The following is a 16,223-nucleotide window of genomic DNA, read 5'->3' on the forward strand; positions in this document are numbered from 1 at the left end:
CTCCAAAACCCATAAAACATTCCAGTGTAGTGTCCAAATGTTATGTTTGCTGCTCTGTTTTACATGCATAATCCCCCCCTTGTACCTTTGTGTTTCCTTGCAAATCATAATTTTGAAAAGAGGGATTAAAAGCTAACTTTAAAAAAAATTGCTGTGGAACCTGTTTGCCAGTCTCTTGAGGCCTGTGGAACCCCACTCAGTGTAATGTTGTAAATGAATAAAATCAAATTCATAGGACTACAAAGGAAACCAATTATACTGAAATACAGTTTTCAAAATGTTGTAAAAACATAGTAATACATATTCTTTATTGACTCATTAATAGCAAGATCCAGCTCTGGGTCTGGAAGTTATCATAATTTTGAAATAGGGATGAGTGTAAATGATATTTTAAGAGAATTGCAACGACCATGATGTGGAATGAAAATAACTATCCCTGTGATGGGAAATATAGAAAATCCACAGGTGCTGCTAATAGCAGTGTGGTTTGTTGCCCATGTGTATAGTGGAAGAAAGGCCAGATTTTAGTGAGAGGACAGTAAAAATAAAGATATCATTTCCTTTCCATCTAAGTTTAGATCCCCTGAATTCTATCCAGGAACTCCTGTTAAGAGCCTCTGCTTTTAGATAAGAAGAAGGAAATTGTGGATATGACAACCCCCATTTGCATCAAGAAAATTCATAAATACCTAGGCTACCTCTTTCTTTATTGTGATGGGGATAAGAGGAAAACTAAATTAAAAATGAGTCAAAATTAAAAATCATTTCGACTACCTACAATACAGATATTTTTCCTCCTTCCTAAAGAGAAATATGGAATTTTCTGTCATTCTCTAAATCTCCCTATATAGTAATCATTTTTTGGTACTGATTTTCAAATCTGACAGACTGTATCTGTTTATAGTGTTTTCCCCCGAGAACTCTCTAAGAATAGACAAGAGATAGCCCAGCTGGTGTGGCTCAGTGGTTGAGCATCGACCTATGAACCAGGAAGGTAATGCTTCAATTCCCAGTCAGGACACATGCCCAGGTTGTGGGCTCAATCCCCAGTGTGGGGTGTGCAAGAGGCAGCTGATCAATGATTCTTCCTCATAATTGATGTTTCTATCTCTCTCTTCCCCTCTCCCTTCCTCTCTGAAATCAATAAAAATATATTTTAAAAAAATAATAGGCAAGAGAAATGAATAGGATATTTCTAGACCCTTGTCACAATTCCTAATATGCATGTGCTCACATGCACCCCATCCTCTTTCCTCTTCTTGTTCTCTCCCTACTTCCCCCTTAATGGTAAAAGTTAGGAGTCTAATAGGTCCATTTGTCAGCAACAAAATTTGAGAATGCCTTTAAAAATAGATGTTAGAGGGAATATGTTGAATAGAAGGGAGAAATCTTGTTTATGTGCAACAAATAACTTATATTTAGAATCTTCCTTCAGTTTTTCCTTTGAAATTCTGTATTCTCATTTTACTTGAATGACTCTGCATGGAGCATTTAAAAGTAGATCAAACAAAACTCTATAAATATGTCGTGTTCTTTTGGGCATTTTGCCCAAATCAGCCTTGCTGAGGCAGAGAAAAGCAATGAGCTTTATGGATCAGATTTTCTCCTCTGAACATCCAGACTGCCTCCCCAGGGAGATTGTGGCCTGGGCCTGGGGAGTCAGGCAGGGACACAAGGACACTTTGGAGAAATGTCCCCAGGAGAAATGTCCTTCTGTGGGTCGGGTCACTTGGATTAAGGGGCATGCTGAAAGGCCAAAATCAACCCCTGGGCCCAGCCTAAGAAAAGGGGAAACCAGAAGGCCATTTATACATATTTCTGGCTTTGTTGTTCAATGTGGTTCCTTTATCTCACTCTGATGGGAAGAGAAGTCTGGTGAAAAGAACACTGGTTGAACTGGTATAATTAACAAAGCCGCCTTTTAACATATTCATGAATGTAAAGACAATTGGAAAAAAAGGGAGGAGTCATGGGGCAGCAAGCCTTTCAGTAAAGTAGGTCTGTCCCCATCATTCCAATTTTATACTTGAAAAAATTGGGCAAGGAGCCATGAAGTAGGCCACATGAGGTGATCACAATGCTGGGACCACTGGCTCATCTGTCTCTGCATGTCATGAGGCCCAGGATTCTCTCTGAGCTATCAACGTGGACCACATGGCATGAGCTGTATAGTTAGTGTGTGTGTGCCCTTCCACACAGCCAATTTACACCTCATTTTTATAACATGGTTGGAGGAGTTCTTCATGCTCATGACACCAAAACTGTAGATGTGGCTTCTAAGGAAACATCTGGTGACAGTGTTAACATTGAAAATATCCATATGCTGCTTCTCTTTGTGGAAACTCAGTTCATTCGATGGATTGCATCTTTCTGTATTGCACTGGTAGCAGAAACTCAATTTTTGGGGTCATATGTTAATGGACTGACTTTAAGACTGTTTTCAATGGCTTCTTTAAACAGGACATTAAACTCTGAAGTTTCTTGGACTGAGGAAGGACTAGATCAGGGATTTGTGACCCTCCCTCTGTTTCTACACATGCGGCACTTAGGCTCACAGATGGATTGAGAGTGGGCATTTGTCATAAAGTACCATCCACATAACCATCATGAGGCATATGTGGGTGCTGGCAAATGAGTCACATTGCGTTTTATGTCTTAATTTTTTGATTTATTGATTTGAGAGAGACAGACATCATTTTATTGTTCCACTTATTTATGCATTCATTGGTTGATTCTTTTTTAAAAATCCTCACCTAAGGACATGCCCAGATAGAGGAAGGAGGGAATGAGGGAGGGAGAGAGGGAGGGAGAGAGAAACATTTACTGCTTGCCTCCTATAGATGTCCTGACCAGGGATCAAACCCAAAACCTAAGTATGTGCTCTGACCGGGAATTAAACCCACAACCTTTTTGTGTACAGGATGATATTCCAACCAACTGAGCCACCCAGCCAGGGCTCATTGGTTGATTCTTATATGTGGGCTGACCAGAGATCGAACCCGCAAACTTGGCATATTGAGATGATGCTCTAACCAACTGAGCTACCTTGCCAGGGCTCGCATTTGTTGACAAAAGTGTGCATGAAAGAGTTGGAACATGTCAGAGCTGAAAGGGTGGAGACAAACATATACATTGACACTCAGAGATAACTGAAATACTCTTGGATGAGGGCAGAGCTAGAGAAAAACAGTGGTTGTTAGGGGAACCCAGAGAAAGGTCCTTGTGGCTGAGCATGTGTGAATGAGTGAGTGAGTGTGAGTGAGCTCCAATGGACACAGGGCCCCTCCATTGCCAGGAGGGACATGGCTGCCTGGGCTGTGTGGTCTGAGGAGTCAGTCCAGGGAAAATGATCCTGGATTGGTAACTGGGAGAATATTGTGGGGCTCCTTGGGGTTCTTTAACAGTGTCTCATCAGAATAATTAGTGTGAGCTACAGGTGTGGAGCTTTTTCTGGGATCACACTTCCCACTGTCTTTATGGATCATCCACAATCAGTTCAGAGCCCTCTTGTCATTTAGCTTGTGACAACTACCTTTCTGCCTGAGTCTATTGGTATTTATTTACTTGGAAAATAAGACTAACTTTACTATTAATGTCATTAAAATGTGATCAGAAGGATGTTTCATAATAGAAAATAATTATTTTAATAGGTGACTGTGATGTTTTAAAACTTGTGTGTTACATGCCCTTTGTAAATAGAAATTTTTGTGCAGAAACATTTAAATGAGTCTTTCTTTACACTCTCCCAACCCTTTTTCCAAAAATACCACTGTTACATTGGAGTGTACTCTTCCATACCATTTTCTGTGCTAAAGTTTGTGTGGGCATACATACCCTTTCTCTCATTCACTTAATGGTATCAGGCTGTCACATATTAGTTGAGTGTTGAATGAATCCACTTATTCTTTTATAAACATTTGTTGAATGCATACTCTGGGCTAGGTTGTGGGTGATCAGGAGTAAATAAAGAGTCCATGGTGGAGGTTATAGAGTGAGGATGTCTGTGTGTTTACAATGTTGGGCTTATATTGTACATATTATGTGACTTGGTCTTTGAACTTAATGTATTATGGACACCCTTTACACGTTAGTACACATAGAGCTGCTTGCTCTATTTAATGGCTGTTTCATTTTCTACATGATTTATGTAGTCTTTCCCTCCCAGTGGACATTCAGGATGTTTCCTGTGTAGACCTCTGTGCTTGTATACATTTGCTGTTAGAAACAGTGCTGCCCTGAACAGTTGTATACATATAGCTTTGCCTCCTTAAAACAAGTCTTTTCTATCTTTTAAGAGGACTAAATTTAAAATTAAATATACATAGTTTCTTGTTCAGATATACAGGTTGTCCCAACAAATGTATACACACCGAATTATTATAAAGGCAGTGTTTATTAATATACACTTCATTTTCAAAATTTAAACGAATCTACAGAAATAAATAAATTTTTTCAATGCCTATTTTCAAACTGATGACCATTTTGGTCCAGGTACTACTGACAACATGAAGCAATGGAATCACAAACATCAAGAATCATTGTGTGCACTATTTGTGTACATAAACTTTATCTTGTACATATCCTCATTAAAAAAGTCTAGTGGTACTATAGGATAAATTTTCATTGTCCAAAGCTTAGTTTGGATTCACCCATTATTTCAAATCAGTTAAACCTGAAAAGGAGTGAAAATTAAGTGAGTTATCAGCTGTTAAAAGTGTCTATACATTTTTTGGGGACACCCTATATATGTTGTCTGCTTACTTCTTTGAGGAAAGTCAAGACTGGCTAGTAAACATCAATGAAATGCCAAGAGAGGAAAAAATGGAAAATGACATCAAGAGCTTCCTTAAATTTAAGATAGATGGAAGCAACTGAAATGCAATGTCTCCACATCAACATCCCCCCTGAAGTGGGCTTTAGGTTGGGTAGAACTGGAAAACAAGATTGAAACTGATGTGTAGAAGTTGAGGCCTGGAAGAGCAGCAGTCTAGAAGTTTGACAGTTATCTGTGATGAGAAAGCCCTGGTGAAGACCCAAGGCTATGTTATATAGCGTTGCAGAAAGCAGTTAAGTGCAGATCACAGAGAATTTGGGACAAGATTGGAGCTGAATTGGTTCATCCAGCATTGAAGGGAGAGCTCTGAACTCAGGCCAAGGACATACTGTCACTTACTAGCTTGGTAACCTCGAGTAAGTCACCGAGCCCCAATTTCCACTTTTGCAAAAATGATTGCTCATTCAGGCTCCTTTCTTTTTCTTTTGAACTTATGTATTTGCCAGGATGTGATAAGAGTGATGGGTATCAGAAGTGCTTTAGAGAAGATGAAAGCTATCCCAGTGCCAGAGGGAGTAGCTGTTTCTGCTTGGGGTCTGATTAGGTGGCCTTTACCACAGCAACCTCTGGATGCCTCCTGTGAAAACTCACTTTTCTTTCTTCCTTTTTTTTAAATCATCAACCCTAGGATATTTTTTCCATTGATTTTTTTTAGAGAGATTGGAAGGGAGGGAAGGAATGGAGGGTGGGAGGAAGAGAAAGAGAGAGAGAGAGAGAGAGAGAGAGAGAGAGAGAGAGAGAGAGAAACGATGTGAGAGAGACACATGGATTGGTTGCCCTGACCAGAGTTGGGGATCTAACCTGCGACCCAGGTACATGTCCTTGATGAGGAATCAAACCCATAACCATTCAGTGTACGGGCCAACACTGAGCCACGCCAGTCAGGGTAGGGCTTACTTTTATTAATCCTGTATGTTGGCAGTGTGCCTCATAAAACTTTATGTCACTAATTGAATAGCCTTCTTGAAAGCTTTTTAAGAAATATTGACTAGTCTGGCAGAGTAAATGTGTCATTCTTCCTAATACCAAACAAGCAGGTCCAGAATCTGCTAGCTTAGTCTTTTCTTGAAGAATATCTCACTCTCTCTTTTGCCATGTTGGATTAGATGCTACTTTTTACAGAGGTTTTTGTGAATATTGAACTTGCATACAACTGTAAGTTTTGTGAGTTCAGCTAACAGTAGGTCTTTAGATGCTATTTTAAGTCAGTTCCATCAGGAATTTGGTGACTTCTGTGGTTATGAGTGTTGGGTTCTAGACATTTGTCATGTTTGTTTGTTTTGTATTCAGATTTGTATCTGCATAGTTTGCTTTTAAAATAATATCTAGCAAATAATGCTTTTAAAGATTTATAGTAGAACTTCATCTTAAAGGGGCTACGAGAGTCACCAGGCCCAGGTTATGGGTGCCAAGATCACCTTGTCATCTAGACTTTCTTAGCTAGAATGAGAACTCTCTATCCTTTATGATGCACAGTGCTTGATTGGTCTTCTGTTGTGTTAGAAACCATGGAATAGTGGTGGAGTTCTTTGCACTGGGGTACCACACTTTCTCACTTGTTGCCTGGGAAAAGACAGTTGGGTGGGTCCTCTGTCCATGGGAGAGCCTACTTTGCCTGTTGACAATGCTATTAGCACCTGGGAATTGGCCTGAACAAATCAGCGTTTGTTCTCATCAAGATCAGACAGCTTGAGATCTTGTACAAAGGGGAGGAGTGTATTCTTGTAGTTGCCAAAGATGTGATTAGACAAGATATTGATTCTGAACTTCTGCCCTCTTCCCTCTGTTCAACTCTGTTCTTCCTTAGTGAGGTTCAGGCAGAGAAAAATGGAACAGAGAGAACTAGGCCAGTGGCTTTTGAAAAATATTGATCAGTGAGCTCATCAGATGTAGCAAAGACCTTCCCTTTTGTATGATGTTCTGCGTGGGGCCCTTAATGTGGCCTATGATCACCCCATAGGGATTTGCTTTCTCAGGGAAAAGATTAGAAATGAAAAAGAATTCCTGTAGGCAGTCTCCAAAAATAATGTAAGCACTTCTAAATGTTTCCTTGAAGTTGATGATCCCCTTGGTTTTCTAGGCCATGTGATAGCAGGAAGGAATGATGTGAGGTGGTCAGCTTTAAGCGACAAACTTCTGAGCAATGCTAGTCTCAGTTCCTCTCTCCTAGTCACCTATGCCCAGCTTGGGCCTCCACTGCTGTCTGTCTCTCTGTCTCCCTCACTCCCCTACCCATTACACATACCACATGCATGTTTTTTCTCCACACAATGCATATATGTGGTGTGGATAGGTGTGTCTGTACTTGAACCAGCTCTAAGTCAGGGAGGGCCTCCCAATGGGGCCACATTGGGTGAGATGCTATAACCTTGAGTGACTTCTGGTCAAGTGAAGTGTGGTCCTGGCTTTTATCTTGATTTGCCTGCGTTAGTTGGTTCTATGTAAGCAGCCAGGGATCCTGTTAATGGATCCCCTAGGAACAGAGGGAAGAGGACAGAAGTGGATTTGTTGAACCCCTGGGGGCGTTTGAAATGGCACCAAGAGCAGCCTGAAATCTAATTAGCCTCTGCTTATCAGGCCTGAGTTCCAGCATGTTGAAAGGGTGATGATTAGTGAGAAAAAGGCCAGGCTAGTTTATCTTTTCCTTTGCACATTGGGGAAAAATTTCCTCTGCCTTGCTAGCATTAGAAGCAGACCATTCTTTTTACTCTACTATATCACATCAGCTTTCATTAAAAATCAACAGCAGCAAATACAAAGCCCCATCCATGGAAAACCGTTTAAGGCAACACTGTGCTCCAGCGCTTCGGGGTGGGGTTTTTCCTTTTGCACCAACGGATTGGTTTCTCATATCCATGCCTTTCTGACCCGGCAGCTTTTAAAAGACCAAGAAGCATTGCTCTGCTTTCTACTGCCTCTCTCTGAGAGAACAGGGCTGCTGTGCCTCTAGCCACGTCCCAGAGAGCATATTTGATACAAGTCAGCTTAATTTGCCTGCATGCCTAGGAAGCCTCTCCTTAAAATCTAATTTTGAGACAAGTGCTGTATCTAAATATTTTGCTTTTCCCATTTAGGCGAGCGGCGGAGGCGCCGGTGCCAGGTGGCGTTCAGCTACCTGCCCCAGAATGATGACGAACTGGAGCTGAAAGTTGGTGACATCATAGAGGTGGTAGGAGAGGTAAGTGTGCCAGGCAGGCAGGTGTGGTAGCCTTGAACGGGTTGTCAGAACCAACTCATGGCTGGTTGGCCTTTCCGTGGTGGATGTTAAAGCTCAAAGAGACCTGAGACATAATCTAGTTGAGTTTCTTCTCAGAGGAAAAGGGTTCTCAGAGATGGATGCCACCAGTCCTGCTGGGGCCAGATGTGGGGCCATTTAAAACCATTATCTTTCTAACACAGCATGCTAGTGCTAGGCACCTCTGAAATTCCAACCCAATGCCACAGCTTTTCTCCTCTGCTTCAATTGCTCGTAGCCTCTGGATATCCAGAAGTGCTCTTGATCTAGAGATGTCTAGAAGATGGATTCAGTATTCAGTGTGGGGGACACTGTGCATTCAGAGGGAAGGAAAATATGTGATATTCATGGAAGACCTAGTATGTGCCATGTGTGACGAGGTTCTTTACACACTGCCCTGTTGGCTTATCACAAGCATTTTTTTAAAAAAAATACATTTTTATTGATTTCAGAGAGGAACGGAGAGGGAGAGATAGAAACATCAATGATGAGAGAGAATCCTTGATCGGCTGCCTCCTGCACGCCCCACATTGGGGATCGAGTCCGCAACCCAGGCATGTGCTCTGACCGGCAATGTAACCATGACCTCCTGGTTCAAAGGTTGATGTTCAACCACTGAGCAACACCCGTTGGGCCCATTTTCTTTTGTAAATGAAGAATGAAGCTCAAGAAACTCTAGGAGAGGTAGGGCTGAGGATTAAAGCCAGGTCCACTTGGCTGGAGACCTTGTTCTTCCCACTGCACCACTGTCCCTTGTTCCTGTTTGGTCCTGGCTACTCAGAGACAGCCTTGCTGGTGAAGTGTCCCATCAGACACTGGTGTGGGCTTCTCAGACTCCCTGGGAGGGCCTGGGCTTCGCACTTAGAACCTGATCATTCATTCTGATTCAATGCATGTTATATGTATGTAGAAATACAGTTTTCTGTTTGCTTTGGTTTCCTGAATACCATTGGACTTTACAGAAACCCACAATTTACAAAAAAGGAAGCTAGAAGTCAAGGATATTAAATGAACTATGATGTGAATAGGGCTGATGCTAGCAGCCAGATTTCCTGACTCACATACAAACATAAGGTGAGCATGTGTCAAAGCTTTATTTAACTCACTAATGAGGGGATCTGTAAGATGGTAAGGCTGACTCAAAGAGAATTGTGAAAGAGCAAAGTATTTATAATCACTAAAAGAGAAAATTCTTGATTAAGATTGCTAAGTTAGATGCAAAACTACATAGTAGTATCCTACAGTTAAAGCTGTAACCTCTGAGGTTAATCTTTTTTAGGGGATAAATCACTTACACCTCTGCTGGTCAAAATCTATTTTCATTGCCATGTGGCAAGAATCATTTGCATTGCTTTCACTGCTCTACCAGTTAACACCCCCACTAACAGAGTTGTAAACTAACCTCATGCATAGTACATAGTATGTCAAACAAGATATGTATCCCTGGAGAATTAATTAATAAGGTTCCCTGTGTGGCACTTGGAAGACATACAGTAACCCCTTTGCCTATTTCCAAGTTTTGGATAATAATAATTTGTATTAATATGTCATTCATTCATCATTTTTTTTATCCATGGTGCCAAGAAGGATGCATAGGAAATTTGTTGAAAGTTGAATGAGTGAAAAAATGGACAACAGTGTAGACTATTTATACCAATGGTAGAAGTACAGATTTCTTAAGAAATTCCAGAGGGAAAAAACCAACAACAGTGTGCCTAATTTAAAAAAAGAGTTAAAATTTTGGTATGATTTGAAGTGAATCTAGCTAAACAAAGAGAACAACACAGAAAATTTTGCAATAAATTAGGATGAAAAGTTATTTGTACCATCTGAAAATATATTAGGAAGCTGCCATAACAGTGATAAATGATAGATAAATTTTCCATAAACACAAATCCCCCATGGTGACATAAAAATCCTAATGATGAGAAAATGTTCCACCCTGCTGTTAATTAAATAAATACAATTGAACACAATAATAGGTCCTGCTTTTGAAAATTCTAAAAAATTATTTAGTGGTAAGATGCTGGCAATGCTTGGAAGTGGTAACTTTGCATATATTTATGAAGCTATTTAGCAAGGTATGTCAAGAGCTATAAAAATCTGAATTAATACTACACATTGACCCAGTAATCTCACTCCAAGGAATTTATCCACAGAAAATGGTTAACAGAAAAAAAAGTGAAATATGTTCATTGCAGCAGTACACGTGATAATGAAAAATAATCAAGAAAGTGAATAGTTATGTGAATTGTTATATTATCCCGCTAGAAGATTGTGAAGCCATTAAGATGGCAAACACAGAGGCCTTTAAGTCTGTATTTATGACAATACTGTGCATTGTAATTACCTGGTATATTCTGCTAACTTGCTAGTTCTTTAAAACAGGGATCTGGTTTTTATCTATCTTTACATTCGTGGTTCCTGGAATAGTGCCTAAAACCTAATACATACCTTAATAAAGGCTTGATGAATAAAGTAAATTAATAAATGTAAATATGAAAATATTTTTTTGCAAAATAAATGAACAGATTAGAACACAAAATTGCATATACAAGGATATAGTCATATAAAATATAGCTCCATGCACATGACCAGAGATGGAATAAGAATGGAAAATGGTTCTGTCAAAGATGGTTTTTCCTTTAATGTTGTAATAATGTTTTTTTAAAATATATTTTTTATTGCTCACAGAGAGGAAGGGAGTCAGAAAGAGAGAAACATCAATGATGAGAGAGAATCATTGCTGACTGCCTCCTGCACACCCCCTACTGGGGATTGAGCCTGCAACCCAGGCATGTGCCCTGACTGGGAATCAAACAGTGACTTCCTGGTTCATAGGTCGATGCTCAACCACTGAGCCACGCTGACCGGGAAAATGTTGTAATAATGTTTAACAAATACATATTAAGATAAGGAAATTTATTAACAAATTTCTGGGAAATATTACTCACACTCACCTACCTGTTGGGTGTAGGGGAAGCAAGCATGAATGGCTAAAGAAGAGTGATCACAGGGCTGTTACTCTCCTCACCTAGATGACATAGAACTTCACCAGCACCCACAATCCCAGTCTTCTTTCCACTCACTGCCAGTTCAATGGTAGGCTTCGTTCTGGCTTTCTTCAAGTAGGAAAAATGAAAAGTAGCTATGATCCTATGCTATTTATGTAAAACAAACATAAAGGTTGGACTTTTAATCCATATTTTTAAAATTATATCATCAAAAATTAATTTCCCGGTTGTTCCAACTTACTTGTAATATTGTGGATTTGGGGCCATAATCACTGTATAATATAAAATCTGCCCCTTTCTCTTATAAAGGATGTTGTATAAGTGCTAATGAATAGCTATTTTCTAATCCTGCTGAAAACTAATAACAAAATAAACAAAAGCCCTAAAATATCAGGGACTGATTGAGGTAAGACAATAGCAATAGCTTTGCAATACTATAGAATCAATCAATCTATTGGTCAATAAAAAATATATTGTATTGTGTGTGTATATATACATATTATATGTTGTATTTTTATTGATTCATTAATAGAATGATTCTACTATATTGAAAAGCTATACACACACAAATGCACATGCTGTGAAGCAACTGGAGTATGTAAACCTAAAGTACTACAGTCTGCCACACCTAATCTCTCTGTTGTCTTGTCCACACCTAATTCAGCAGTGTTTTTAACCTTCAAGTCATTACCATTATCCCTTCACACCACTAACCCTTTCTCCTCATTCATATTTTTTAGCTATGTAACCAAATTGTGGGCTAGCAATAAGAACAGTGGGCTTAAGCACATTTGGGTAGACACAGCCCTGACCCTCATTAGGCAGGAGTCAACTACGGTCCTCTGTAATGTGGCTTAGAGAAGGAATAGAGAGTGTATGGCAGTCCAGGGCTAAGTGGAGTTGGCAAGGGGAAATTGCTCAAGAAAGCCCTCACCATGCTTCTGCCTCCTGGCTAGGGAGTAATGAGTGATTCTGCTCTCATCATTAGATCCATCATTGTGAATCTAAATGAACTGGGTTGCCAGTTCAAAAGGAAAAATAGCAGGCTGAATTTCTAGGTAGATATTTTTAAAGAGATCATTGTAAATACACATTTGTGTCATTTTGTCCACAGTTGAGAAGACTGATAAATCAGGCAAAGTTCAGATTATAAGAACAGAGGTGGCATATGGAAAAGGTTACCTGGAGAAATAGCATCTGAGAGCCTCTGGAATTTCAAAACTGGCTTGTTGGCCTATTTTTTTGGAAAAGGTCATTGAAGGCTTTCTTTTCCTGTCTGTGTCATGTAAAGCTTGAGAAATGAGCCACTTTTCCCTTTGTGTTGGATGAGCCTGGCCTCAACCAGTCTGTCTTAGTCGTGACCTAAGGGATGTTCAGAGATTCTTGCTTTTATTTGCTCTTTGTCGTTAGTTTTTGAGGTGTTTCTAAGTGGTCCCTAGTCAGGCTGGCTGGAGACCACTGGCTTCAGTTTCAGACTTAAAGCCTAACCTGGCCTTGTAGTTTACAAAGAAGTAACTTGCACTTCCAAGTAACTTAACACATTTTCCTTCTTGTACGCATAGCAGGAGATTTGGTTCTTTTATCTAGAGCTAAATAGGCTGTTGGAATCCTCCAAAACTTTAACTCATCAGATAGCCTTTGTCAGTTTGGATGGGTAGTTATTATATTGTGACTTATAATAAGAAATATATATTTGGTCTTTGCCTAGTCATTCTGGCACAGAGCTCCTAAAATCCTTGGAATTTCCTAAGCAGAGAGAGTGATCAAGGTGTCTTTTGTTATGCTAATGAGATGACTTTTGGAAGTACCAAAGGGTGAGGGTTGTCAGTGGAGCTAATCATGTGATTAGAAGGTTGGAACTTTCAGCCTCCACCCCCACCCTCACCCCCACCCCATAGTCAGATAGAGTCAGGGAGGGTAAGATAGACACAGTTTAAAATGTAATTAATAACTCAAGATGTTATTAGAGTGGTAAATGATGGCAATGATAAATGAGGGAGGGATTTAAGAACAAAGGTTCTCAGTGAGGGTGAAGATGCTTGCTAGAATAGGTGACATTTCAACACGGCATGTGGAAAGTGAGAAGTACTTGGATGAATTCAGCAAGCACAGGCTGCATTATATAAAGTGATGGGCTAGTCTATAGGATGGACAGGAGGATAGTGCAACCTTGCTCTAAAGTTGGGTATGACCTATGAACCTTCAGGGCAGGTGTGGAGCATAGGAAGCAGGAATTGGCAGATACAGTCAAATTTGGTTGACATAAACGTTATAGTGTTGCCCACACTGAACTTTTAAAGAAATACCCTATTCTTCGGTATGGTTTTCTAATATCATCACATCCCATAGTGCCGGGAGCCGGTCCATCCTTGCTGTTTCAAGGGACCTGGCATATATGGCATACGGTTCTTAATGTGTTTGCTCACCTTCTTGGTGCTGTGTTTTAACCAAGGTCACCTCTCCGAGAAAGGTTGTTTCCCCAGGTAGGGATTTTTCCCTGAAGTTAGGGAGGGGATGAAACTCCTTAACTAAGTGCCAGGCGGGTAGTTAATCAATTTAACTACAAACAATCATGCTTAAGCTACATAATCTTTACTCCCTGGAATGGAGATAAGAAACGCCCTAACCTTTGTAATAGAGATTGACAGGATTAAAATGAACTGGTATAAATATAGATGTAACAAGACAGCAAGACACAGGGCTTGGAAGACAGGACCAAGAGAGACAGAGCCTAGGCACAGAACCTACACAGAACGTTCTCTAGGGACAGAAGAACTTCGCTGGAGAGAGCATGCCGGAGGATCCTGGACAGGGACTGGCCTCGGAGCCTGGAGGCGGAGCCTGGCGAGAGAGCATGGCAGGGGATCCTGGACTGAACCTGACTGCGGAGATTGGCAGGAGAGCCTGACTAGAACCTGGTGACTGGACCTGCCTGGAGAACCTGGACAGAACCTGGCTGGAGATCCTAAGCAGAACCTCTCTGGAGATCGAGACCAGAACTTGGCTGGAGATCCTGGCTAGGCTGCTGATCAACTGAACGCTGTCTCCGTGTCATTCCTTCTTCGCCGACTCCGTCCACACCTTTGGGGACCCCTGGACCCGCTGGGGTCGGACCCCGGCACCATAGACCAATGGTTCTCAACCTTCTGGGCCTTTAAATACAGTTCCTCATGTTGTGACCCAACCATAAAATTATTTTCGTTGCTACTTCATAACTGTAATGTTGCTACTGTTATGAATCATAATGTAAATATCTGATATGCAGGATGGTCTTAGGTGACCCCTGTGAAAGGGCTGTTCAACCGCCAAAGGGGTTGCGACCCACAGGTTGAGAACCGCTGCCATAGACAGTTTTCTCACCTGGGAATTATGACAGGACAAAACTTCAGTATCTTGATTCATCAGAATGGTTATCTTGCTGGCTTAATTTCCTATTTGCTTATATTTTCAAGTTGGAATGATAATAAGGTCTTAGCATAGATCATTTAATAATTTGGAGACCTGTAGACTAGTCTGCAGTAGTTTTGAAGGACAGGACTTTCAAGCACTGCTGAAGGATGTCTGTAAAAGCCCTACTAGAAACCCTTTCCACTATGAGGAAAATCATGGATGTTGCTCTGTCTCATTGGGCAAAGTTTGCTAAAGTCTTAAATAGAAGTTGTATATGTTTTCTTAAGTCATTTCCCTTTAAATTACTCTACACATTTCTCCTTTGAGGGGCTCCCTCTCATGCGGAATAGGCTTATTCTCAGAAGAATGAGGGGAAGGAAGAAAAATAAGCATTCTGTGTGTATAGAATGTTTTGATCCTACCAGAAAGAGGTAATCAGACAATGAACTACACAGGCATTTAGGACCTAGATAATACTTGTTGATATTTGTCACAACCAGCTTTCTATGTCCCCAAATCAACAAGGATAGTTAGTTAAAGCAACTAAAATGGAAAATAATGTAGGTGTTTATGACTTTAGAAAGTGGTTCCCTTAAATTATATATATAATTTCCACTAATAGAAAAAGATGTTTTCTAGAAACAGTTTGATATTTGTCCCCCCCCCCGGCAATATTCCAAATGTAAACTATGTCTTAGCACATATACATGAATTCTAGAAAAGGCAAAATCAATCATGGGTGATAGAAATCAGATTAGTGGTTGCTTGGAAGTGGATTGCCTGGAATGGGACACAAGGGAATTTTCTGGAGTGATAGAAATGATCTGTATATTAATAGAGGTATGGGTTTCATGGGTGTATGAATACTGATCAACTTGTACTATTAAGATCTGTGCATTTATATGAATTATACCTCAATTTTAAAAACTTTAAATACCTATCTTAATATTTCTCTATTATTTTTAAATTTTCAAACTACTTTTCGTTCTCATAGGTAAGGTAAATGACCACTACTGAAATTCTCATTTAATTATTTCTGAATAAATTTCTATTGAGATAATTGATGTATAATATTGTATTAGTTCCAGGTGTTCAACATAATGAGTTCATACATGTGTATATTATGAAATGATTACCACAATGAATTTTGTTATCATCCATAACCACACAGTTACAATTTTTTCATGTAATGAGAACTTTTAAGATCTACTCTCTTAGCAACTTTAAAATATACACTACAGGATTGTTAACTGTCATCACCATTACAACCCCAGAATTTATCAAACTGGAAGTTTGTATCTTGTGGTCATCTTCATTCATTTCACCTACCTTATATCCCTTGCCTCTAAACAATGACCAATCTGTTCACTAACAAGGGTCCTCAAACTACGGCCCGCGGGCCACATGCAAATACAAATATTGTATTTGTTCCCGTTTTATTTTTTTACTTCAAAATAAGATATGTGCAGTGTGCATAGGAATTTGTTCATAATTTTTTTTTAAACTATAGTCCGGCCCTCCAATGGTCTGAGAGACAGTGAACTGGACCCCTGTTTAAAAAGCTTGAGGACCCCTGATCTATGAGTTTAGGAGGGTTTTTTTTGTTGTGTGTTTTTTTTTTTTTTAGATTCTACATATAAGTGCGATCGTACAGTATTTGTCTTTTTTCTGACTTATTTCACTTTTCATAATATCCTCAAGGAACTAGAAAAGAAGAACAAACTCAGCCCAAAAGTTTTTAGCTAAAGTC

At 39.9% G+C, this 16,223-nt stretch overlaps 1 protein-coding gene across 3 annotated transcripts in view; it reads left to right on the forward strand.

Moving 5' to 3' along the window:
* Positions 1-16,223, forward strand: part of SH3KBP1 (SH3 domain containing kinase binding protein 1) — a 328,918-nt gene that overhangs the window by 163,772 nt on the left and 148,923 nt on the right. For all 3 annotated transcript variants that reach the window (XM_059680558.1, XM_059680554.1, XM_059680555.1), the window contains one exon: positions 7,909-8,012. In XM_059680558.1, the coding sequence (XP_059536541.1) occupies positions 7,909-8,012 (104 nt within the window). The remainder of the gene's footprint in view (positions 1-7,908; positions 8,013-16,223) is intronic.

The sequence above is a fragment of the Myotis daubentonii genome, chromosome X (assembly GCF_963259705.1).
Source record: "Myotis daubentonii chromosome X, mMyoDau2.1, whole genome shotgun sequence".
Lineage (NCBI taxonomy): Eukaryota > Metazoa > Chordata > Mammalia > Chiroptera > Vespertilionidae > Myotis > Myotis daubentonii.